The 26,871-nt window shown below is 37.4% G+C and overlaps 2 protein-coding genes across 8 annotated transcripts in view; one reads left to right on the forward strand and one right to left on the reverse strand.

Moving 5' to 3' along the window:
* sh3pxd2ab (SH3 and PX domains 2Ab) overlaps positions 1-25,577 on the reverse strand; it is a 93,557-nt gene extending 67,980 nt beyond the window's left edge. Inside the window, exons 1-5 of one of the 4 annotated variants that reach the window (XM_055162418.1) lie at positions 25,528-25,577; positions 17,607-17,687; positions 8,134-8,209; positions 7,138-7,214; positions 5,480-5,571 (exon numbers count right to left, since the gene is read on the reverse strand). In XM_055162418.1, the coding sequence (XP_055018393.1) occupies positions 5,480-5,571; positions 7,138-7,214; positions 8,134-8,209 (245 nt within the window). In that variant the 5' untranslated portion in view covers positions 17,607-17,687; positions 25,528-25,577. Of the gene's footprint in view, positions 1-5,479; positions 5,572-7,137; positions 7,215-8,133; positions 8,210-17,606; positions 17,688-21,716; positions 22,031-22,692; positions 22,732-25,527 lie in introns of those variants that run through there. The other 3 variants (XM_055162419.1, XM_055162415.1, XM_055162416.1) reach the window with 3 other exon arrangements.
* The window catches only part of slka (STE20-like kinase a), a 37,590-nt gene continuing 33,424 nt past the window's right edge, over positions 22,706-26,871 (forward strand). Inside the window, exons 1-2 of one of the 4 annotated variants that reach the window (XM_055162414.1) lie at positions 22,706-22,897; positions 23,425-23,660. In XM_055162414.1, coding sequence (XP_055018389.1) covers positions 23,514-23,660 — 147 coding nt within the window. In that variant the 5' untranslated portion in view covers positions 22,706-22,897; positions 23,425-23,513. Of the gene's footprint in view, positions 22,898-23,094; positions 23,661-26,871 lie in introns of those variants that run through there. The other 3 variants (XM_055162413.1, XM_020921557.2, XM_020921559.2) reach the window with 3 other exon arrangements.

Below are 26,871 nucleotides of genomic sequence, written 5' to 3' on the forward strand. Positions count from 1 at the left end.
CACCTTCTTGTCTCTGTACACCTTTAAATGCTACAACTAACCCCTACAGCTTAACTACATAAAATAAGGTCACTAGTGTTATGAGTGAAGTATTTCTTTGTACCACATATTAAAAGTACTGCAAAGTATCAGCTTTAACCTGAGCCCCTCTGTCTAAAGCCCCCTAAATGGAGTGTTTTAAAGTGCATTGTGTAACTTTTCTGCTTTTCTCCATGTAAATATTATTGCTTTGTCTGGAATATTTCATAGTAACACTTTCTATCTTCATGGAGGCCAAACCAGACCAAGTTACATGTCAAATCTGTGGAGAGGCAACCCCGCTCACAGTCAGAATGCCTGCTTTTCTAGGTATTTTCGCTATAAAACCACCTGTAACCCATTAAATGTAGGGTAGAGCTGTTTAATGTCATACTGTGGAACATTCTAAGCAGAACAATGACATATCCGTAGAAACAAGTAGGGACATTACATAGTGCTCCTTTAAAACCTACTTTTATTCTCTGGCTTTTAAAATCACATGATTTGTGTGTTCCTCTCCTGTGTCTTTCATTTATTTTATTTATTTATTGCTGTTTCATGATTTTATGACTTTGCTTTGATTTTTTTATACTGGTTTTATTGTAGGATTAGTATGACCAAGATTTTAGCAATTACATCTTTTATAGTTTTCTTTGTATGATCTCTGTGTAGCACTTTGAAAACTGCTTTGTTAGTTATATGTAAATAAAGCAGATTAGGATTTAAATGTCAATGTGTACAACTGTATTGATCAATTCTGTGAACCTATATGGCTCCCTCTTGTGACAAAATGATAAACAACATCTCATTTTAAAACACCATGCACTGATGTCGTTTGGGCATTAGATGGCAGCAAATCCTGACAAAAGCATTACATCTATAGCATACAAAGTGCTAGTTTGTGTCAATACAATATATCTTTCTATTGTTGTTACACAAGCCTTGAAGCTTTGTGAACTCTTGCACCATATAAACCTGCTTTCTCTCACTCCCCTGAAGCGTTTAGGTATAATAAAAATGAGTTAATTTTATCTACCGTGTTGTACTTTTGTGGCTTGGGGGAAGAACAGAGTCTGAAAGTCCCTGTTGTTTCCATGCACAGGAGGATTATGGGTAAGCACTTGGGTGGCACGGTGCAGAGACCTCAGCGTGTCAGAGTGGGTGCACTGGGAGACTGGAGGAGGATCTGCTTTTGAAGTGGGATTAGCTTGTGTATGTGCTGGGGTTACAGCCAGACAGCCAAGCCACTACAAGGAAGAAAAATACTACGCAAGAGGTTATCCGAAATACTACATTTGTGCTGATTTTAGTTACACAAATTCACTTGACCTTTATCTTTATGAGTAACTTGGTGGAGTGGTAATACAGGTTTTCAAAATATTCACTCTGTGGTATGTTATGTCACTTTACAATTATATTTATTGGCATGTTAATTTTTTTACACCATATAATTTAGAAAATAATTGTAGCAGACGTAATTAACAAATTAATGTTGTACTATAACTTTTCTGGTGGAACTGCCTCCCCTGTTTGTTTCCATGAAAATGTTATTACTTAGCCTGGAATTTTGTACAGTATGATATTAAAGCAGACCCATTATGCAAAATCAACTTTTCAGAGCAAAACAATGTTGGTTTTTTCCCTTTCTCATTTACACTCTTGAAGGTGTATTTGTAGTGATTTGTGAATGTCTGAGCAATCTTTTGTTGTAGATGAATATTACAATTTAAAATGTGCAAACTATAACAAAGATCCACAGGTGTCAAAGATTATAACTACATAGCATCTTCAAGCACAGTATGAGTTCTATAAGCATATCTACCATCATAGTGACAAGCAGATGACACTACCAGAGCAAATTACAGGTCAGGTCTGTGGAAAAGCAGCCCCTCTCACAGCAAGAATGCATGTAAAATTATTTGACATTATAGTTATTTAAGTTTAATGATAGAAAGCATATTGACAGACTGAGGAATATTTCAGGTAACATCTCCACGGACACAATTAGGTGGCTCAATCCTCACCAAAAAAATGACATAGTGCCCTTTTAAATAAAATTTGATATTTTGCAATTAAGATTTACTGTCTCTGCACAATGGCTCCAGTGTAGCTCTTCACAAGCACTGACTCAAAACTGATTATAGGCTGAGACTGTTACTCACTTTTCCCCCAGACACACAAATTGCACCTGGAGACAACAGGAGTTCACCTGCATGACTATTAAAGCAGTCAAGCAGAAAGTACTTGAATTTGTTTGTAATGGCACTTAATTATAGTTTTAACTCTTGTAAAGTGCATAATATATACAAAGCCATGAATTTGTCTCTCTGCTTATTTCTAGTCAATAAATTGCTTCTGCTAAATGTTTATAATCTACTTTACATAGTTTTTCATATTATGTATAATTTTATTAGATAACATTAAATCTTCCCATATTACATTACTTTTAGTTCTGAAATAAAATGGCAAAATGTATTTTAAGCTGTTAATCAAATTATTTAACAGAGCAACCTGGACCACAGTAGCTATAGCTTAGGAGATAGGACTAGTCAGTGCTTTGTGGTCCAACCCATGCCTCCATATATACACTTCATGCTGTTGTGTCCTTGAGCAAGACACTGTTTGTTTAGTGCACTTGTACAGCTATATAGCTGTACAAGTAAAAAATGTAATGCCCTGTGGAATTGTATGTAACCTAGTCTGTGCTCTTAAGTCTGCGCTTGTGCAGTTTTTAAGAAAGGTAATACCATAACAGAAGAACCTGTTGTCAGTGCCATAATCTGCAGATTGCCGACACATACACGTTTTTTCCATGCACTAGCACTGATTAATGATTGGCTGCAGATGCTGGGGTTTAGGCAGTAAGAATTCAGATTAGAGAGTGTCCCACTAAATTTAAATAATTATTGTTGTGTACTGCACTTTGGTCAACTGTGGTGTGTTTAAATTGCAAGTATAGCCGGATTGGATTAAATAAACTGGATGTCAGCATTCAAAATGGCAACCCAAATGTGAGAATCATCTAGAGGCTCATTCTGCTTTCTGATTGGATAATCACCTTGAGAACCATAACACACAGTTATAACAAACCATTTGGCAATTATGTCCAATGTTTTTAGAGAATAAATCAGCATCACAATTGTTATCAGTAAAAGCTAGATTTGATTTAAACATGTCTACAATGTATCTGGGGACACAGACACAGTTTAAGTTTATGGATTTTAAAATCAAAATACATTTCTTTAAAGGGCCCATATTACGCTGTTTTCTGATCTGTTATGCTTTTTCCTCATCACAGACATACCCGAAGGTGTGCTTTTTTTCATTCACACACAAATCCTGCATATTTAGGCTGAGTTCTTCTCTCAAACATAAAACCTTCACTAAAATCATTTGGATAATTTCAGCCCTGGAATGTAAAAGGGAGCGGTTATGTATGTTTTTGGTGAGATAATAATATTCTAACATGGCTTGAAGCTCACAAGAGTCAATTTTGTGTAATATAGGACCTTTAACACTGCTACTGCTACAAACAACCGAACACAGTTAAATAGAAAGGCCGATGTCAGTCCCTCTTTGCACTCAGACTTTGAAGTGTGTGACAAACGAGCGCTCTGACCCTGCCCTGCCCGGACACTTGAACTCCGGCGCCCTCTTATGACAGCACTGAGCCCTACACATTAGTTCTGGGATCAGGTGTCGCCTGCTCAAATCATTATTAATAAAACCCACTGCCTCTCCGTGAAAATCCATCAATCAAACTGTGGGAGAGTCTGCAGAGGAGGACAGGCAGGCAGCAGTGACAGGTGTGTGTGCATGTGTTTGTGTGTGTGTGTGTGTGTGTGTGTGAGACAATGGAAGGGTGCCTGGGATAGAACCTATTAGTTAATGTTGAAAAGGTAGATTTTTTTTTTAAATCATTGCAAAAAGCAATATCTAGGTAAGTTAAAATGGCTTAAATTAAGAACATTTTAGTTTATTTGAGTAGATTCAACTTGACAAGTAAAATGATCTACCAGTGGAATAAGTTTTTCTGAATTCAAGCAAAATAAGATTTTGTTTCTTATTTTAAGTACAAAAAGTTTTGTTCAATTGGTAGATCATTTTACTTGTCAAGGGAAATTTACTCAAATCATGATAAAAACTTTCTTAATTCAAGTCATCTAAACTTGGCAGATTTGTTTTTGTAGTGAACTGTATTCTTGTTAGGCATGCTTATTTTTGGTGTGCACTGTCATTTTTCTGGCACCTGGTTGTGTCAGTGGAGACATGCTAGGGAATTTGCTTTCTCTAAAATGTACCACAGTATAGCATTAAACTTAGATGTTTTTACAATAAAACAATCCCTTGAAAAATATGTATTCTACTGTAAGCAGGCCCACCACTCCACAAATCAGACCTGTAAATTGGCTTGTTGCTTGTCTAGATGAGTTTAATATCATACTGTGAAAAATTCGAGGCAAGGCAGCAACATCTCCATGGTGACAGAGTCCCCTCCCGCAATGTCAGGTCTTACAATTAAAACATAGGTACAAATAGTAAATACTAGTAGGGAACTCAAAGGAATGGTTTAATGCTTAATAAGTTGCCCAAACAAATACTGATAAAAAGAACTACTAAACTATTTAAAATTGCTACATTACTAAGTCAAACTGAAAATCTCTACCTCTATATGAAATTACTTTCAATTCTTGGCATAATGTAACCATTTGGTTAGACAGAAAATTCCAAAAGTTAGAATATAATATTTATGAATAGTTAAAGTGGGACTAAACACAAACTCCACTCACAACTGCATTTCAGACAGAGCTGTTAAACTGGGCACTGCCTGCAGAATAAAGAAGAGAGTGAGGGGGAGGAGGAGGAGAGGGGTCTAGAGGTATAAGGAGTAGTGTGATTGGTCTAACAGGTATTCACACTTCAAACTGTAGCCACGTGTCTGTCATCAGTGCAGTCTGTTGTGATGTCACCAGTTACTGGAAAAGGCAGAGGCCAATGTAAGCAGCACACACCATGAACACAATTTAGAAGCAGAAAAAGTTGATGTTTAGCTCCACTTTAGGATGTAATATGCTTTGTTTGTCTGGTTGTACTTAATTATAACTTAGAAAACAACTTCAGAGTGATGAATAAAATTTTTCTGACATTTATTTTATGATTTTATACCAATTGATTATACAAAGAAAACCTAAGACACTAGATATATCTGTGAATATGAGACAATTGCCATTCCGAAGCTCATTTAAAAAAAACCCAGCATGCTCCATTCTTTCCTATTGGCCTACAAATACTATTCATAAGGACAAAAAGAAGTATTGTTTCAACAAAGTTGGCAATTAGAATTTTCCAGTTTTCCCCTTTTTCTGGACCAACCAACTCCAGTGTTCAATCTCATAATCAAATCATTATATTTTATTGTATTAAGTATAGTTTTAGTGATGATTCAATAAACTTTACTTACTCTACAGGAGGGTTGAGGTCTTCAGCTTTGGTCTCGAAGAAAGTCAGCACCTCTTCGCTTTGGGAGATTTGTGATGGGAGTTTGAGCAGAGCCTGTGGGGACAAAAAGAGGGAAAAGGAGGCTAGTATGCACGTCATGAGGAAAGGTCATTTCTTCATACTGAGCTGTGAGTAACCAGGATAACACTTAGTCATTGTGCGGTCAGTTGGTCAGTCAGATGGGAAGAGCAGAGCAGGAGATGTGAAGGGCGTGGAGGGGAAGGAAGAGTGTATTGTAGAGCCCACTGTGAGAAAAACACAACAGGCTGGTATGGCAGGACACAGCTGTTAAAATGTATACAAGGTGACCATGACTAAACCAAGTGTCATGTTATCTGTAAAAATATATACTATCAGTCAAAAGTTTGGATACACCATCTCAATCAATGTATTTTTTTTCCCTTTATTTCTACATTTCTACATTTTGTATATATACAGAAGAAAAAATATATGAAGTAAGACATACAGAATTATATAGTGAAGATTTTTTTCAATACATTTCTTGGGTACTAATAAAGTAAAAATAAGGGAAAACACACTGAATAAGATTAAATGAGATGGTGTGTCCAGACTTTTGACTGGTAGTGTAAATAAGATGGATGAATTTTATGCACCATGTAAAAATTTAGAATCAAAGTTTTTTGTCTCATAGAAATGTTGCTGGTATCAGTAAAATAAACATACAATTCTGACATTTAAAAATAGTCTCAGGTTTGATACGTGAACAAAACATTGGTAATATGGTCAGTCTGAGTATACAAAGTAGGAGAAAATTGTCAAAAGGACAGCTGTTAGTTTTGTTGTTTATCTTAAAGCATATAATAATCTACGTAATGTAATGAGGGGGTACGGGCCAGTGCTTTTTATTATAGCATACAAACCTGTATTTTACACTTTGCTGATTCACTCTTGGACTTTTACGTTCTCAAACATACTGCGTGGCCCTTTTCCCAATACTTCCTTCTCAGGCTATTTACATGGGTGACAGGAAGTGACCCGTGCAGATAGGGCTGTTAGCTTCCTGTCCAGGCTGGAGGGACTGATAAATGCTGAGACCTGTTTTATATTTTCTATGGACAATTCTTATAGCAGAGTGGATAAGATGTAGTATGGTCAATTCAGTTCTATCTTCAAAATAACTACAGTGTGTATTTTAACATGTTTTTTTTTGTATGTAGTCCTAATATGTATTATCCTAATATGTAGTCCTAAATTATACAAAACACACACATACACACACCCACACATATTTGAGTAATCCTGGATTAATAATCTGTTTTAATGTCCAAAACTCAAAATGCTCTGTCATCCTAAAAATGCACGGTTTGTGTGGTGAACATGTGTGAATGAAACAAAACACAATTCCAGATATGTTTTTGATGAGAAAACAACATTATAACATAGATCCAAAAAAGCCCTTAAATATATCTATTATCATGAACTGTTGCACTTCATTCTTTTGTCTTCTTATTGTGTTTAACTGTCTTTCGTAGATTTATATTTGGGTGTGGAAAGTTTATTCACGCATTGTGCTTTATAAATTCATTTGCCTCACCTTACCTAAAAGTATAAAAATACAATGTTTTTAAAATGTTTGTGTCATTCTTGTTTTTGTGGTACCTTGCAGTAGTTATCCAGGTGCTTGAGTCTTCGCACTGCAACATCTCTTATGTGACTGCGCCGAAATAAAACTTTGCCTTAAAAACATACACAAAATTAGATATAAACACACAACACATAATACATAACACATAAAGATCACAAATTTAAGTCCGGTGATTGTTTATGGTCCCTAACTACCGGGGCCCAAATCAGGCTCTGGTACTAGGGGCTCCAAAGAAAACCATTATACATCTCTATTTAAAAAAAAAAAAAAAAGTCAAATTCCTAGTCTACCAACATATTTACAATGAAAATATAGAGCTCCTTAACTTAAACAGCAAACATGATTGTTAAGACAATTTTCAATTTTCAAAGACAAAATTCTGCAGAAGAAGTCTGGATTTTTACATGTGACGCAACAATCACAAACAAGGTAAAATTCAACTGTTAGTGATGTGCTTATAAGCATGTGACTACTTTATTATAATAAATAATAAACGTGTACTTCCATTTAACCACAGAGGCTTAGATCATTCTGTCATTGGTGTGCTTATAGTAATGGTATTCTCAAACAGAAACTTTTAGCAGCTACTTTATCACTTGTCACATTATAAATTCCCGATACTGATAAGCCTAGAAGTCTATCGCAGAGGTGGGCTTAAGCCTTAAACGTACATCCAGAGACATCAGCTGCCAGTGAGCCGTAAAGCTGATCTAACAAAGGATCTGTTCAGAGTTCAGATGCAGCAGACCACAGCAGCGTTATCAGATTAGACCCTCTCCTGTACCCCCAGTGCTCCACAGACCACTAACTCGTTTGCCCTGGAAGAAGTATAGCACTTAATAACATAATGTAATGTGGTGGGCCATGCTATAGAGTATATAGGAGGTATAGGCAAACAGTTGCAGATGTGACGGACTTGGAATTTGTGCTCTGGTGTAGGGAGTCTCTAAAACTATACAAGCACCAAGGAGTCTGTAAAACATGGTACTATTAGGGGAAAGATTTATTACCTGGTAGAAAGGGAATAATCCTCTTCTTTGGGTCTTTCTGCCCTCCTTCAATTGGGAATTTGTCCAGAATTCGCATCTGAAAAAATAAGAAAATTCAGCATTTGTACATATGATTGAGAGACATTTAAAAACAGAAGTTACAATTTTACAAAGAACATAATCTGAAGAAAATATTATGCCAGGTTTAGGACTTGGAGCAAAATAAACCAGACACAGCTAACCACATAGAACCATTTTTGTAAAGTATTGCTTTCAGTTTTGTGGACGGAAATTTATACTAACGAAAGTAGAAAATCTAGATTACAATAATTCTACTTTTTTTTTTGTTATATTTAAATGATTTAGTATAACATGGTTTGCAAATATCCTGCAGACTTGTGAGTAAGTACTGTTAGAGAAATTCCTTTGCTGTACTAAGAGCACTGGCTGCCAGCTCAGTCACTGTTATCTGAGCCTGTGCCATCCAAGGTATAATACTCCCTCCAACGAAAGCATAGCCATACTGGACTAGACTAGACAGGACTGAACAACACTATCACAATGTCTCTGTATTGATTGTAAACAAGCATCATGTCTCTTCCCTTCAACTCTTGGGCTACAATCTACAACAAGCACAGTATAAAAAGTCTAATATGTATTAAAGGTCCACTACGTAACTTTTGCTCTGTCAACATTATGACATTAAACACCTCTACCATACATATATTCAATTATAGGTGGTTTTAAACAGGTATTCTGGCTGTGAGTGGGGTCGCCTCTCCATAGTTCTGACCTGTAACTTGGTCTGGTTTGGTCTCCATGAAGATAAAAAGGCCATACTATGAAACATTCCAGACAAAGTAATAACATCTCCATGGAGAAAACCATTTGACAGACCCTTCACCAGAAAAGTTATACAATTCATCTTTAAAGTACATTTCAAATATATAAACAAAGGGTTCTTCTTCTTGCATAATGAAATAATCTTTGTCATTTAACAGTTTGCTTCCATGAGCACTTAAACATCTTCCATCAATCATGTTTATCAGAGCCTGTTTAAAGTGACAGGAGAAAAGGGCAGAAGATGTAAATAGCAGCCACACACAGCCTCTCTGTCCCATGTAACACAGACTGTAATTAGCTCTCTACAAAACAGTGGCTCTGTGGTGTGAGGAGCACCCAGACACTTTGATCTGCACTGGGCCAGACAAGCACACGTCATCTCCACCAAGCAAGACTCAAAAGCAGGATTTAGCCGAAGAATCAGTGAAAGAATGAATTCAACTTCTCCATGAGACATCTATAAAGACAAGGACACAACTGAGGCACTCTGTGATACTGTTTAAAGAGGAAATTAGACGTGATAAATTAACAAGGGATTCTGATCGGTGTGGAGTCTCCTTCCAACCGTGCACAATTTGTTATGAATTAGTCTTCCGCCGGTGATGTCAACCAAGACTTTCCTATTCATGTTTACAAGTGAGCAAACTAAAACTATTATTTGGTGGGCACAATAAAAGGAACAATGAAAATATTTGAAAGTGATTAGTCTCTGGAGGCGAGGTTCACTATGTAACTATTTGTTTGACATGTTATTTCTTTGTCCGTATTGTTCCGCAGAATGTGTTTTTACTGCTAAAAATAACTATGTATCTAAATTTACTGTGAGTAGGGTAACATCTACATAGATCTGACTTGTAACTTGGCCTGGCAGCATTACCTGTCTCGGTGGCAATAGGCAAGTTTAATGCCATACTGTGATGCATTCCCACAGCAATATGAATTCCATGAGACAAGAGGCAATGTGAATTCAAAATGTCATATCAAAGGACACAACCGTATTCAAAGATGATAGAGAATATTCAGCTAATAATTCTCAACTGTACTAACTGTGTTACTGTCAGGTAATGTAAAATATGAAGCACTATTGCAATAAAACATGAATTATAGTTTGCAAATGTGTCGATTTGAAAGCCAAACAACTGTAGTTTCCTGAAATAAATCACACAATCTTGAATTTAACCAAGAGCATCTTTTACAGCACGATCTCACTCAAATCCACACAGCTCCGCCTTTTCTTGGATTTGCCTTGTTCCAGATGTGCTTCACTGAACAGGCCCTAAGCGCTCAGCTACAATCCAAAAGAAAGCAGAGAAGACAGACTAGAGCCAAAAATCACCAGGTGGACAAACAGAATGGAACTGGACCCACTATGTCTGGGCCCGGAGCAGTTGTTTGTGAAAAGTCTCTGCTATGAGGTTGGTTGGGGTTCTCTTCTTGTGGTTATAGTCTGCGCTAAAATGTCTTTTCTCACAGGCTTTTTGGGCATCTCCCCCCTCTATCCTTCCTACTATAAGGATAGCCAAAAAGGAGCGGTTAGCTTTGAAGGATTCTGCCATCACTATTGTGTTTAAAGGGTGAAGTAAAATGCTGAGTATAAAAACAGAGCTGGTTAACCAAATTTGCTTCAATGGACAAAAATACAGACACGTTTAGCTGAGCAGGATTTGGGGTCAAAAGTGTGATATGGGTTTTGTGTTTTGTAAAGCTGTGGTTTTTAAGCAGTGGGTTATAGTATGTAGACTAAAGCTGTTATTGTAATCACTCAATTCAAATTCAAACGTTCAATTCAGTTCAATTTGTACTGAACTGAATGTTATGTAGAGTAAAGCTGCATTCACATATGGTATAGTTTGAGCCCAGTTTAGTCCTGATGTAGTAGAGTGGTCCTGCTCTTGTCCTGCTCTTGTCCTGCTCTTGTCCTGGTCTAGTCCTGGTCTAGTCCTGGTCTAGTCCTGGTCTAGTCCTGGTCTAGTCCTGGTCTAAGTCTGGTCTAGTCCTAGTCCTGGTCTAGTCCTGGTCTAGTCCTGTCTAGTCTCTAGTCCTGCTCTAGTCCTGCTCTAGTCCTGCTCTAGTCCTGCTCTAGTCCTGCTCTAGTACTGCTCTAGTACTGCTCTAGTCCTGGTCCTGGTCTAGCCTTGGTCTAGCCTTGGTCTAGTCCTTCTCTAGTCCTCCTCTAGTCCTGCTCTAGTCCTGCTCTAGTCCTCCTCTAGTCCTCCTCTAGTCCTCCTCTAGTCCTCCTCTAGTCCTGCTCCAGTCTTGCTCCAGTCCTGCTCCAGTCCTGCTCTAGTCCCAGGCTATGTCCCTGTGTTGACGTGGTTCATGTTTGAATGCATGGAGCTTGTTTAACATTGTTGAAAATCTATTGTTTTGGTCTCAAGCCCGAACAAAGAACCCAAATAAATTGCAATGTTTTCTTTGTCTGTTTACAGCCTGCTACCTACCTCATCTCAGACAATGCCCTAAGTAAAACTGATTCAGTGGTCATGTCGGTAACCCCAAATATTTGAAACTACTGCAATACAAAACTTTCCCCCGAAATCCCCTGTTTCCAACCATCCTACCCTGGTATGTACAGTAAAGCACACACTCATCATGCTATCACTACATGTTCAGCTGTACACACTCCCACAATGACAGGAGGATTCACTCTGCACCTCCCAAACAGCTATCACCAACGCTTCTGTCCAATGTTGACGTCAGCTTTTGCCTGGAGATCCTCACTCCCAAAAAAACAGGTGTCAAAGCAGTTGCCATAACACACCCAGAATTTTGGACTATTCTCCAGTTTCAAATTTACCTTTAATTTGGGGGTTGTTGCTCTGCCAAGACGTAATGTTTACAAAGTTCTGTATTCCTAAAAGCTACAGGAAGCTGGTGTTTGGGCCAAGAGTTAAGCAGGGGGAATGTGAACTTGTCAATGTAGCAACAGGTGTGGTGATGTAATGCCATATGCCCCAATGTCTACACTGTAAAATGTTAAAATAAATCAAGAAAAATGGCATGGAATTAAGGCTACATCAATTTTGGGGGGAAAAAATGCTGTTGTGATAGACTTTCAGTATGTTTAAAAAGTAGGAGTCTGCTCAGAGGGTACATTATAAACATGGGCCCATATTACGCTATTTTCTGTGTTTTCTGTAATGCTTCCTCTTCAAAAAAACACCTGGAGTTGTGTTTTGTTTCATTCACACATATTTAACACACAAACCCTGCATATTTACACCGAGTTCTTTTCTCAAACAGAAAACACTCTGTTCCACCTTGTGATGAATACAGGAAGAGCTGCACTGCATTTTTAAACTCCATACATCTTCGCTATAATCATTTGGATGATTTTAGCCCTGGAATTGCCAATCTCTACTGAATCAAAGGTAAAAGGCAGCTGTTAACTTAAAAACTACCACTATATGACATCACAACGTGGTATATATCATTTTGATCTTTGGAGATATTGACAGTCTAATAATGCAGGGTTACATGTGTGTGGATGAAACAAAAAGTAACTCCAGGTAAGTTTTTGAGATGGTAACAACATTATAACATGGCTAAAAGTTCACAGTAGTCTATCTTGCATAATTTAGGAACTTTACACTAACTACTAAAGACTGAAATATGAACTGATAAATTAGGAAAAGAATCCTCTACATTTCAGGACATGTTTGTAGATTACGATTTGATAATTGTGACAACTCAAATTTTAGCACAATTGTACATTGTGGCCCTATACATGAAATTTGCAATTCTTAAAACCAGTATTGTAAATGCTAAGTTTACGATGTGGTATTTCTAAACTGATAAATATATGTGGTTCAGCCTATAGTGTAGCATTGATAGAGTAGCTCGCATGGCTGGGTCAGACAAAGGCTCTGTTAGAGGAGGAATCTCAGACTGGGGGAGTAGGGAGGAATCTGGAAAACAAGACCGTCCCAGATTTGGCTCATGTTTTTGACAACTTCTTCACAATTGTTTACAGCAAAGGGAATATGGGGTAACAGCTCTGATTACAGTTATGCATTTAGTTGTATATTTCTACTTTGTAGCTGCTGTGTATTATTGTATACATACTTAGATTAGGTTTATGTTGTATGTTTGTATATCCATTTTGTTTAGTTATCGCTATGAAAACAAAGAATGCAAAAAGTAGTTGTGCAACATTGGGACTGGACATTTATTTTTTATCACATATAAAAAAGCTACCAGATACCCAAATCTCAAAGCAATACTTAAAAATAACTATCAGCATTTTACTCAAGTAATATTAGTAAAGTAACGTAAAAAAAAAAATGGCCTACCTTCAGTGGAGTTAAAGGTGCACTGCGTAACTTTCAGATGGAGGGTCCACTCACTGCTTGCAAATTGTATAGTGTTGCTTTGGAATGTTCCACAGTATGTTATTAAACGTATCCATCTTGAATAGGGGTGTGCAAAAATATCAAAATATCAATATATCGTATCGCTTAACGTGCTGATACAGTATTGATATCATGGGCAGCTGTATCGATATATGGCCAAGAGTATTTTTTGGTGTATTTTACTTAATTATTTTGTTACAGAGCTACAATTTTGTTGCTTGTTCAGAGGAACAAGCAACACATTTAATGCCATACTGTGGAACAATCCAGGCAAATAATAACATTCCATGGAGACAAGCAAGTGGCGGGGACTCCACAAGTAAATTTCCACAGTACACCTTTAACAATAGGATTCTGTTTAAAGTTCATAATTTAAATGTGTCCAGAAGAATTGACAATATGAACTGACCAAGAATTACATTCATACAGACTTAAACTACAGGGTTTTTAAGAAGGATAAGACAAGATATTTTGTTGTTTGTGGAGGAAATTATGGTACTTCACATACTGCAGTCTGAAAAGCAGTTAATCTTCCATCTATATCTCCTTTAAAGCCAAGAGCATATAAGAATGATATTTCACATGACTGACCCCAAGATTTTTATCCAGCAAACTCAAAACATGCTATTATATTTCATCCATTTTTTTTTTTAACTTTTTTCAGTCTTTGCCATTTGGGTTTGAATATCACTATGATTAATATAATAAATTTACAGCAACTTTATACTATGCTGACACATAAGATTACTGTAGGTCCGTCCACACCCTTTCTGATAACAACACTCAACTCCAAAAAAGTATCATACTATGAAGTCTTCAGGCTGCACAAATTCTCTAAAGGCAGAACTTAGCTTCAACCTGGAAAAGACAACTAAAAGAACTTTTGGAATCATTTAGCGAAGAAAACCACGCTAGTATTCACTCCACAATTCCCAGCTGGAATGCCTGACCCTTTTGTGCGGTCTTCTGTGGTTAAAGGGTGTGGATAGGGAAAACCTCTCTCATTTGACACACTGACCATTTTTGCTCACGTCAAATATGTGTCAGTAAAAATCATTTCCCTCAGAGCTCAGTCAGCACTATTCTGTGTGCAGGCAAATGGATCCAGAACTGCACTCAAACTCATGTACTTTTAACACAAGAGCCAAGCCCAACCACACGGTCAGCAGAAAATATGCAGAATGGAGATGAGAATTAAAAAGATGATGATAATGTCCCAGAAGAGCAGTTAGGAGTTGTTCAGTCCACTGGAGAGGCTTAAAACATGAGCATATTATGGACAGCTGTAAACAAGATTCAAATGAGATGAAGGACAAAGGGACTACTGGGACCAAGGGATTTGTAAATGACGATATTACGTACAAATCACACATAGTGGTTATACCAGCGTGTCAAAGCCTGATCTCATCGGATCTCAGAAGCTAAGCAAGGGTCAGGCCTGGTTAGCACTTGGATGGTAGACCACTGGGAATACCAGGTACCACAGTGGAGTGCTATGGGCAAAACAGTTTGAAGTGTCTTTAAGCAAGGCACTTCAGCCAAATATTCGTTGTGTATGTGAGTGTTGTTGTAGCTTTGGGTGTCTGGAAAGGTATTATATAAATCCAACGCATCATTATTATACCAAATACATAATCTTCAATAAATGTAAATTTAGGTGTCATTATAGTTATAGTTAGCCAAGTAGTTATAATGCTTTGGCACATACACTCAGCTAGAAAGCTACACTTTGTTCTGGTGGAGCATCCATTACCTGCATGTCTCCATGGAGATGCTATTGCTGTCTCACCTGCTTGTGTATGTGGAGATTAATAGATGATAAGTAAAATATTGAAAACAATAAGCAGGTTTTAGTGGTGAAATGAGGTCACTTATAGTCAGAGGAAATGTGGGTGTTTTCACCCAGAGAGTAAAATACGTAATTGTTAACAATAGACAGAGAATAATGGTGTTTGGGACTGGCTGTAGGTGTAGTTTGGCAGGCAAGAGAAAAGGGCACAGCTTCTGTTTGGAAGTGACACAAAGATTTTCATAACTTCTGAAATCCAGTGGGTTGGAACTCAGAAGTGGGTTGACGTTATGTAGGCTTTAAAATATTCTTCTGCGCTGTTTCAGGTTTGGATTATTATATTAAAAATAAAAAATAAATATAAAATAAATATATTCATTATATTTTATAACACAGATCTATTTTAGTAATAATTAGTTACAGTTCAAACTACATAGACCATAATAGCTGCATCATTGCCTCTGTTAGTAGGTGACCATGTCAAGTTATAGGTCAAGTTATAAGTCAGATCTGTGGAGAGGTACCACCACATAAAGTACTAAGAATGTCTTGTTTTAGCAATAAAATTACCTGCAATTGAATGAATGTAGGATAGAGAAGTTTAACGCCATAGTGTGGAAGTTTTCAGGCAAAGCAATAACATCTATATGGAAACAAGATTAGGGCATGGGAGTGCACCTTTAGGTTTTACACCAAAATATACCATATCTGTAATCAGGATCATATCTGACCAATTGACATAACATTTAAGCCTGTTTGTGTATATTAAGGCTATATTACCACTGATACCATTTGTCTGGCTTACTCTCACAATATACCACTACTAAAGAGATCGCATAGAAACATTTGAAAAAAAAAAAAAAGTATTGCTTTTGAACCTCAAGCACTTCCTACCTCTCCTCTTTATCTAAGCCCCAGTCCCATAGGTGGTGTGTGGACAGCTGGGGCCTGTTGTTGTTCATAGATTAACATGGCCAGACCAACCCGCCCAGGCAGCACAAATCTAATGTTTACAGAGACAGGAAAGACGCTAGGTTTCCACAAGTCCAGCTGAATTTTCCTGGCTATTAGCAAGAGCCTACTGAACAAAGGGCTTCCTCTCTACAACCAACAACACTCAGCCAAATGAGCATTAGCAGGACTGGTTAAGTGCGTTATAAGAAGCCAGACGTGGACTTTTATGAGCTTACATGCTGACAATCACTGGGTTAACATGGCCATAAAAGGGTGCAGGCTAGCTCCCTCAGTTTGGAATTATCTCAGAGGATTTATCTCAGAGGCAATGAAGATTTTTGCTCATACTGGTAATCTCTGAACCCACAAATTAAAATGTAAATAAATAAAAGTAAATATAAATTAGTTTAGAATTTGTATCTGTACTCCTACTTATCTTACCTATAACAAAATCAATACATGTTATAGGATAATAAATTAACATAACCACGAGCATCTCCTCACAACCAAATAGGTTTGTTTTGACTCTTAATTAACATTTGCAATCATTTTTCGGAAGTATTCTGTTTTCTAGAACATAATGCCAGAAGAATACAGACATAATGCATCATCATTTAATATTAAGTAATGAGATTGTGAGAATGTCTAACTTAATCTCAACACAAGAATGGTCTTCCTAGAGTCATATTAAATTACCTAATTGAATTTTTTTTAAATCTCAAAAGTCAAAACAAATCTTTGTTCTATTGCTGATGTTCTTGTACTTTCATGCTGAAACACCGCAATCTAAATTAAAGGCTTAGTTGTCTTAGTTGGCTGCTATATCTGTTTCTGTTTTCTGTTGAGTAGGGTTGTCAAAAGTATTTAAAAAAATCTGTACTAATACTAAATAATACCAATACTTGTATCAAACCTAGATACTCATTTGAGCAGGTATCAATACTAGAAATGTCATATTCACAGGACAGACATGAATGATCTTGAATGAGGCCCATGGACCATTATGAAACATAACTAGACAACAAACATATTACATATAATACCACCACATGGTAATATAAAAGAAAGTACTATTTTCAATGTTGAAAATTACATCCTATTGCCTAAATAAAAGAGATCATTGTGGTATCAGAATCTGTATTCTGTCGCTACTGTAGAGGTACTGTTGCCATTAATTAAACACTAAAACATCTCAAGGCACCACATTATAAAGACTTTTTCATAACCTTTTTTCCTGAAACTTACAAATATGATATTCTGTTTTGATTTTCATTTTTAATATTGCCAGTCCAACTTGGAATCGTATCTGCAAAAGATCTGTTTTTGGATATACTCAAACTTCACTCTCAAGCTCCGCTCCAGACCCCTGTTCCTGGCTGGGACATTACCCAACCCTGCATTTCTGTATTCTGGGCGAGGCCCTTACTTCTCCTTATGATTATTATTTATGATCCATCTGCTGATTAGATCTCCCATTAAAACTCGATCAAAAAACCCAAACTAAAACAAAAGTTAAAGCAGCTCCACCATTCTCCACCCCTCCAGCGTTACCTCACCTGAAGGTCAAAGAACTTGCTGTATCTCCTGTAGATGACATGAGAAGTGGAGTCGGAGTAGGTCACGTTGATGAGGTAAACCTGAGAGAAGAGGAAGGCAAACAGAACAGAGTTATTAGGAAAAGAAGCCACTTTGTCAAAGTCATTAAAGGAGCACTTTAGCATTACTTAGGCCTAATGACATTCCTGACTGCCTTAACTCCAAGAGGTCATAAAAGGTCATGTAAACCCATTAAGTTTGCCTGTCACGGTTGTATATCGGAAAGCAACCAGTTAGGGATCAATAGGTCTGAGGTATCTACACTTTTCTAATGATTAAATTAATTTGTATTGTAGATGAATAAATACTGGATAGGTGTGCTGGTGCAGTTCTTCTGTTGTAATAGGTAGAGGACTAAAACAAGTTGTACAATGTACATTTGATATCTAATTAAAATGGCTGTATTTCGGCCCATATAGTTGAGCAAAGTAGTTTTGTAATAGTTTTGTTATTATACAATGTGTTATTGTCCAAGAACCAGGAAGTGTGTTGTTAGTTGTTAGTATGCTAATTGTTTTACTGCTCCACTCTAGTGTCTGAAAGTTGTGAAAAGCTCTTATAAATTTATTGTGGTGAATAATTAGGATGATAGGAATGCGTTCAGAATGTAGTTCTGTTTTACAGACTGAAAAAATCAGGACAGAACACATTCATTTGTTCAGTTTTTATCACATTGGATCAAGAGAGTTTATAAACATGACAATAAAAAATGTCCATAATGAAAGAAAAAACAAAACATCAACATCACAACAGTTAAAAGTTCCAATGCAGTTGGCTTGAGTGAGCTCTAATGGTGGATTATAGCAAGGTTGAAGAGTATCTGATTTAGTTGTATGTTTTATATACTGTAGCCTATTTATAAAGTAGGCCAAGTAGGCCATTTTTCTGTGACAACTGAAAACAACTGTGTTTCACCAAAAATCAAATGTGCATGCATAGTGATTTTCCATTGGGGCAATTAACTGCATACTGTAGTAAAGCTGACGAAAAATAACTTGACGATAAAAAAATAAACATAAAGTCTTATGCATGCACTGAAGTTTGGAAACAGATGGCAAATCTCAATCCAAGTGCATGGAACAACGCACTGTTTACAAGGGTAAACTTCGCACATATGGTGACAATCTATAAGGAAACCAGTGAGCCCTTAAAAATCTCCTCTGTTCATTTAGATCACAGTTTGTAACAATAAAAAACGATGTGAGCGCAGCCAGGCAAAATGAGTCCTCCGGCAGAGCGCTAATTAAATACAGACAGCATGACCAAATACTAGAAACAAGTGGAAAGGGGTTACTGAGTGCATCTGAGGACAATGGCTTAAAGGTGCTATATTATACAAAATGGACTCTAAAGCCGTGTTATAATGTTGTTTCCTCTTCATACCTTCATTTACTGTTAGTCTGTCTACATCTCCAAAGCTCAAAATGCTCTGTTCCACCTTGTGATGTCATGTATTAGTGGTTTTCAAGTTAACAGCTACTTTTTATCTTTAGTTCAGCAGAGATTGTCAAATCCAGGGCTGGAATTATGTGTATGAAAGTGTATGGAGTTTTAAAACACAGTGGAGCACTTCCTGTATTGTCACATGACATCACAAGGTGGAACAGAGTGTTTTCATTTTGAGAGAACTACATTTGCAGAATTTGTGTGAATGAACCAAAACACAACCCCAGGTATGTTTTTGATGAGGAAACAACATTATAACACAGATGAGGAAATAGCGTAATATGGGTCTCTTCCCTTGAAGTGTGGAAAAATAATGGAACAAAGAGTAAAGGTGAGACAAAATATCTATCCGTTGTTGATTAAAGGTGGAGTTATCAAAACAACTGAAGAGGAAGTCATCTGGATAATTGAATTTGACTTCTGTCTAATTTATACCATGTTGAAGGAAGCAAAAGAGGTGTAATTTTCCACACTGCCATTGTGTCCATGACCCATAATGAAGACAGGAAGAAGTTTTCATGTTTAGAAGAGTGCATTTTGAAGGTAGGTTTGCATGTTGGACTACAACGGTGGAAGTGTCCTATAAAGAAAAGGTTACTGGTTTAGTCCTCACAACAACAAGATTCCAGGTTCAACTCCTGGCCTGGCAGAGCTTGCATTAGGCCTGTCATGATAACAAATTTGGAAGCACGATATATTGCTACAAAGATATACTTTGATAAACGATGATGTTGAGACCGCTTTATGTAGCTGATGTAACTTAGGCTTAGACCAACTTTATTGATCCATAAGGGAAATTATTTCAATACAAGAACAATAATGCAAGTTAATCCTGGTAAACCATTTTTTTAAAGACAGTACCATTAAGAGGCAGGGCTGCAGCAAATAAATAACAGAACATACCAATAATTAGCCACGTATAATCACCTCATCAGGCTCTAGAGGCAACTGCTCTGTGCCATTTAGGAAAAGTACTTTTGGACAACTCTCTTTTGCTTATCGAGCACCTCAAACATGGAACACAGTGCCTGCTCATATACGAGAACTTTCAACATTGGTAGCATTTTCTAAAACTTTAAAACTATGGTTATTCAATGGTCAAATATGTCACCATGTTTAGCCCATTTATATTTTCTTTTGTTCTGGGGGGTTGTTGGTTTGACTCATTGGTTTAACTCTTAAACTTTTAACTTTGAACTTCAAATGAACAGTTTGAAACTAATTGTACGTATAGTGAGTGTGCTGGTGTTGTGTACTTTTGTGTGATTGTTGCTGTACTTTCCTTTGTCCTGTAGATGATTTTACATCAACCTGCCGAGGGACTGAAGATGGAAATTAGCCGCGTTGGCTGTAATCTTTACATATTTACATTTTTAATGTTCATTAATATGTACTGTCCCTCTACAAATAAATTAAATAAGAAATAAGTATTCAAACTTTTTTAGCTCAAATCTTATCATATTACAACAAAAATACCCCAAGACTCCTGCTCTTGCAAAGACAAAGTACACGATAAATACTGAACCCACTGCACCATAAGTTGCTATAGTAAATAGTGTGACAGGCCTAGTTTTCATGCTTCTCCACATGTCTGGGTGGGTTTTCTTTGGGTACTCCAATTTCCAACATCAACCCAAAACATGCCCCATAGGTAAAATCCTCTAGTTGCAGGTTGCCCTGGCAGCATGGAAAAATGGGTCAAATGCAGAAGGTAAAATACCATACAGGCACAATAAAGCGTACTTTAGCTCTGTCCTACACTGTCACTGGACAAGACTCACTGTGCATTTCTGAATATTATGTGAAAACAAGTGATTGGGCATCGAAGAGGCTGTTACTGCAGATTTGTCATTTTTTCCATCATTCACCCCCAGGGTAGCTAAGGCTGAAGATTGTAAAGTAACATAGATCCTAGCCATTATCATTAGATACAGAATAATGCTATGCTCCAAAGACATTATCAGTGAGTTGAAAGAGAATGGTAGGTGCTTTTTGGCACAAGAATCTTAATAACTTTGTCTGATTATAGTGGTTAAAACAGGCTCCAGTGCTGGCCCCTTCCTGTCCAGCTAAAGTATGTTATTAAAGTGTTTATTAAAAGTGCAGTTTATAGAGCAGACCTACAATCCTGCAGTGTGTATTCTGTAAACAGGCATTAGTGTCCAGTCCCCCACTCCATGAGTCCTCTGAAGGAAGTGACACTCTCACAGCAGGGCCACCAGACAAAGGGATTCTTCTTTCCTCTCTCCACAACCAACCGGATAAGCATTTTCTGTTGCTTAGCTCATTGATAATGAGATTTAATTTTTTCTTCCTCTCCTCTTTCCCGATGGGGACTTCCCAGTAAAGCCTCCTCACCTCCTGTCTGCTCCCAGGGGACAGTGCCCTATGTCCCCTGTGTCACAGTCTTCTGCAGGAGATGGATGCAGCAATTGATCCCAACTTGCAGGTTAATTAATCCAATTTTACCTCATGGACTAATTGATTTTGCAGCTCCTCTGAGAGTCGTCTCATGGGCCAGCGAGATTTGATTACTCTGGTCAGTAAGATGGTACTAGAGCGCATGCAGTTGAAAACCAGTCGTGATATCCAACTTGTGAACACTAGATAGAAAATATACTCACATAGTGCTTGGATGGGTTCCTCCTCTTCTGTACATCCACTACGTTAACATCAAGGACCGTGCGTAAATGCATGTTTCACGAGATAGCAAACTTAAAGTCACCCATAAAACAGCATTAGTAACGTTACGTTACTTAGCCTTGTAAGGATAGCGCGAGTGGAGTTTGTACTAGCAAAAAGAGTTTGGGAGCTTCCATGAAACGAATGCGTCAAAAGGTCCCGAGTTTGTGGACTGCTGCGGACTGTGCAGTGAAACATGACAGTGCCATAAAAGTGTCGTTTAATCAGCCTTCTCCTCCCTGAAGTCAGGAGGGGCTGGACTCACAACAGTGGCTAGAAACGCATGTCAATGTACGGGGCGGTCCCGTCACAGCTGGCTGCACATATCCTGCCCACTCTCCCCGTGCAGCAGGCTATGCAAAGGCCTGAATGAGATAAGGCTGTATCTAGAGCCTGTCGGGGAATTTTAAGGGGAATCTGGTGTAGACAGCATTTTGCAAATAAAATAAACCCATAGTTTATGCAACTCCAATTAAACATCTGCCAAACTCGGGCACTTGGTAATCACAAGGTAGTTTGGCTCCTCCTAGTGGACAACCTGTGCCTGCATCTGCGACGCAACGGTGCAATGTTGGAGAAGCTTTCACACGAGGGCGCTACACAACTGTTTTAATCAGTTGTAGCAGTAGCCCCACAGTGATAAAGTAAAAAATAAAAAGAAAGAAATGTTTGGCTTTACTATATATACAGTAAAGCCAAACATCTTCGGTCGACGTTTGGCTTTCGGTAATAAATCACTTAATCACATTTAATACTGATGCAGCCTAAATCTGCATCATTTTTGCCATCATGTTTTGGTAACTTCTCTCCAAGATGATATTTGCATATTTGCAGACCATTGTGTGCTCATTGGATGGCACATTCTGTTTCATTCTGTTTCACACATTGTGAAACAGAACCGCCCGCTTTTCCCTTTACCTCGTCCTTGCGACAGAAACAGCAGCAGTAGTAGGAGTGGAGTATGCGTGATGGAGCAGCGCGGAGGGGCTGCGCTGAGCACGTCCTGCCAAGGAGGGTTTTGCTTTCAGGAAACACACACCGCTAACTATCCACTGTAAAGCCCGCATGTGGAAGACCCCTTAATTTCGGAAATTGAGCTGATAATTCTTCAAAGTAAAAGCACGTGAGTTGTTTGTTAATTTTATAACAGCAATGCAGGCGTATGCAAGCGTAGATATGAATAGTGTAAGTAAACATATGTTATTCTTATCATTTTTGGTCCGTATCCGTACATTCATAGAGAAAAAAGATAATCAAATCAGTTACTAGTTTTATTCTATCGTCTTAAAACGGAAATAAATACAGTTTGTTTATGTAGTTTAACAATAGTCCGCTAACTTCTGTGTGGTCATCAGGCAGCCGATCCATGAGGTCCTCTGCTCGTCTGGCCTTTTCCCTCACATCGCTGGTACATATAATAACACTGTAAATTATCTTTATTGTTTACATTCTCTGCTAGTGGACATGTATGTCATCTGATACTTGAACGGCAGCCAACGCGGAAAAGTGCTCTCCTCTCTCGCCTAATACCGTACGTCTCGCCTAGGTTTAGCTATGATGTGATCAGGAAATAGTCGCCTCGGATGAAACGTGTCGATAATGATGTTAATATCTGCATTTATTCACGCCCCGATGCTGTTATTTCGATAGCCACTTGGGAGGAACCGCTACGTTTTCTGAGGCGGAAACAACAGTGAAGACGGAGAGGGCATCTGCTGTGCCACGCTTCGCCGCAGAACATGTCTTTCTTCAATTTTCGGAAGATATTCAAGTTTCCGGACAAAAAGAAGAAGCAGTACGAGCATGTCCACAGAGACGTCAACCCGGAGGAGATATGGGAGATCATCGGGGAGCTTGGAGATGGCGCGTTTGGCAAAGTCTACAAGGTACATTTACGCATCACACCTAGCGCACACACTGTCAAATTCTATCTCTGTACGATTGTGATATTGTTTGTGATTATGTAATTACTGTTTTAATAATGTCCATGGAGAGGTAGCCTGCACCCCCAGGCCTGTATTTTCTATTCAAAACGAGGAAGACCAGTAGAGTAGTGAAGTGCACCCGCGTTACCTTCTCACTCTCACTTTCTCTGTCATAAAATGTGGCCCAGGGCAGACTATAAATCCTTTATAAACTAGCCTGATGTCTCCTAAGATATTACTGATGTAGCTACTAGCAATATAATGCGTACATCCGATTATAACTATGTCACTGTGGTGTCAAAACTGTTTAAAGGTGTGGTTCATTCATTGCCACTGAAGAAATAAATCAATATTAGCCCTATGAGATTTGAAAACCACGTATGTTACAACACACACTAGGATCTGTAATCACTTTTGTTGTTAGTCATGCTCTTTGGAAGCAGGCATTTGGTTAAATCGCATTTGTTTGTTTAGGGAACAGTTGGCTTGATGTGGAAAGATAAATAACAGGTGCTTATGCAAATTATGGTAAACGTTTTTCACCCTCAGTTTGTTCTTGCAGGTTCTGAATCACTAAATATAACCTCTTCAAACTTTTTAATAGTCACACTTTCCAGTACATAAATATAAATGAATCAGTGGGAAAAGTTGTGGTTCTTTTGTTAAGTTGGCGGTGTAGGCTTGTACTTTATTTTCTTTGTGCCAGCCATGTTATTGTTCAGGGAAGGGAGTAGGTAATTTTACAGGCTTTGCTCAGCTGCCTCATTTGGGCGGGGTGATGAAGATTCAAAAGTGTGAATCAGCTCTTTTAAACACCCTTTTAACCTAACCTGTACTGGTTCGGTTTAGTGCTGCAATTATAAACTAGTTATGTTATATTGTTTTTGCTCATTTCCAGTCTAGCTACATTATGAAGTTCCCCAAATGGTTAAATAAACATTATAACTCACTTGACTATCACTGAGGAACGAGGCTAGCTATCTGTCAAACTAATCTTCAAACAACCTGATAAGACCGTTAGTTGTGCACAATATGTCACACGTTGTAGAGGGCAAGAGCAGTATTTGCTATTTCAGAGACTTTATAGATATGAGTTTGGTAGTAGGTAAAGTGCCAACTATGAGCAAATAAGGCTATAATTATACTATTTTGATTAATTAATTTATTTTGTTTTGGGGGTTTTTGTATTTGCTCCTAAAACACACTAAAATATTTTCGATAAAGGGTGGCTTCATTTGTCTAGAAGAGTCTAGAACAGTCTTGAATTCATTAAGTCTACAACACATTAGCATCCCTATATAGTCCTCTCACAGCTTATGGTTCAGTGTATTCTTGTTTTTCTGTACTTTGACGAGTTTGAGCAATAGAGGATTGAATTATGAAGTTCTGTGACTCATTATAGATTCAAAGTAAGCACTAAATGCATTCTGAAATGTATTTATTGCAGCTAATACTTTTAACAATATTACACAGAATACTTTTCGGGGTTAATTGTGCTTTATGGTTTTGTTTCATTGTTATTGTTTATCATCTATATCATACATCCTGTAGATTTTACATGCTCACGCTATAATATTGAACTAGTACTAGTGCATGGTGGGAAAGTGGTTCATATTTAGCATTTCCCCCTCTGTCAGCAACTGATTTGTTTAGTTTTGTCCTTTCTGTGTAGCCATCGGTAATCTTATGATAAATCCCCCAATCAAAATCTTAGCTCCAAATTTAAGAATAAACCACACAAGTTTATACACAAGGCTATTTCCTATTTCCTCAGTGTTATACTACTAATAAAGTATGGCTAATAACATCTTAATAGGAAACAATTTACCTCTATCAATGAAGCTCCTCATAAACCTTGTATTTTGTTAATGAATTCAGTCATCTCCCAGCAACACGCAAAGACAATCTGGTTGCCAGGTCAGTAATATGTAAATATAGAGTATGACATAATCTTCACGAGCAGTTCCCTCCCTGTCCTTTTTTCCTTGAAACACCCTGACACTGTTTCTAGGTGAAACATAAACAAAGGTCTCTTTTAGTTGTTCAATAAAGATTCATGTTATAAGAGGAGACTATGGCGGCTCCCTATATATCTAAAACAACCTGCACTGTACACTGGCATCACAACATCACATATTGTTACCGATTGTATTATTATTAACATTTAAAACTAACTATACTGGGGGAGAAGGACTGCTTAAAGATAAAATTTAGGCAACAAGTGACATAATACTCCACAAATAATATGATGTTAAATCATAAATATAAAAAAATCTATATATTAAATTTAAATATTGACAGTGTCAGCATTTTGGTGCTTTTGCACTTTTTTGCATATGTAATCTAAATGGTATTACTGTTTTGTCAGAATGCCCCCTTATATTGTCTCTTATATTGTTTCAGCGGGTTTAATTTATTCATTGGAATGTTTGATTATGTATGAAAAATTATTCTTAATCAATTGCTCGTAATAAGCAAAACTTATTTTCACTCATCATCACTATTTACACAGTTTTATTTCAAGAAAATAGTTTTTAGCCTAATCTAAATTCATGAGGATGCTGCAGGTGCTGAGAGGCTGAAGAACAGAATCTTTTTAGTAGCCCCATAAGGTTCATTAGGTGTTCTGATTGAGCTGAAAATCTGTTTAAACTCTCTCACCAAACAAGTCACAGCAACATTTTGCGATAATTTTGAAGAAGGCAGCAAACTCTAGCCTAATACAATATCTAATACAACATAATATACATTTAAATAGAAATATCATTTAGACAGTGTTTCCCACATGATTCTACTAAGACTATGGTGGCATATAATCATTTTATTTAATACAATACTCTTGGTGTATAGATGTTACATATTGTCTCTAATGAATAAAAAGCACTGATTAGAGATTTAAATAATAGCATATGATATGATAAGATATGGTAGCACTGATAGCATAAAGTTAATTTTGTTTTAACTTTATGCTTGTAGTTTTTAGATTATGAGGGTGAAAATTACATATTAAAATTAATTAAATTATATTTCATCCAATTGTGTTCTCGTGGATGCGTACTTGATCATAATATTATATGTAATAATTGATAAATCACAATATATTGTCCTTTGCTTTAGGATCGGGATGTATTGGGGTCACAGTAGCTCAGTTACTAGAGCGTTTGTTGGCAGT

Source organism: Boleophthalmus pectinirostris, unplaced genomic scaffold, assembly GCF_026225935.1.
Source record: "Boleophthalmus pectinirostris isolate CB_2022bp ecotype Guang Dong unplaced genomic scaffold, ASM2622593v1 HiC_scaffold_5, whole genome shotgun sequence".
Classification (NCBI taxonomy): Eukaryota; Metazoa; Chordata; class Actinopteri; order Gobiiformes; family Gobiidae; genus Boleophthalmus; species Boleophthalmus pectinirostris.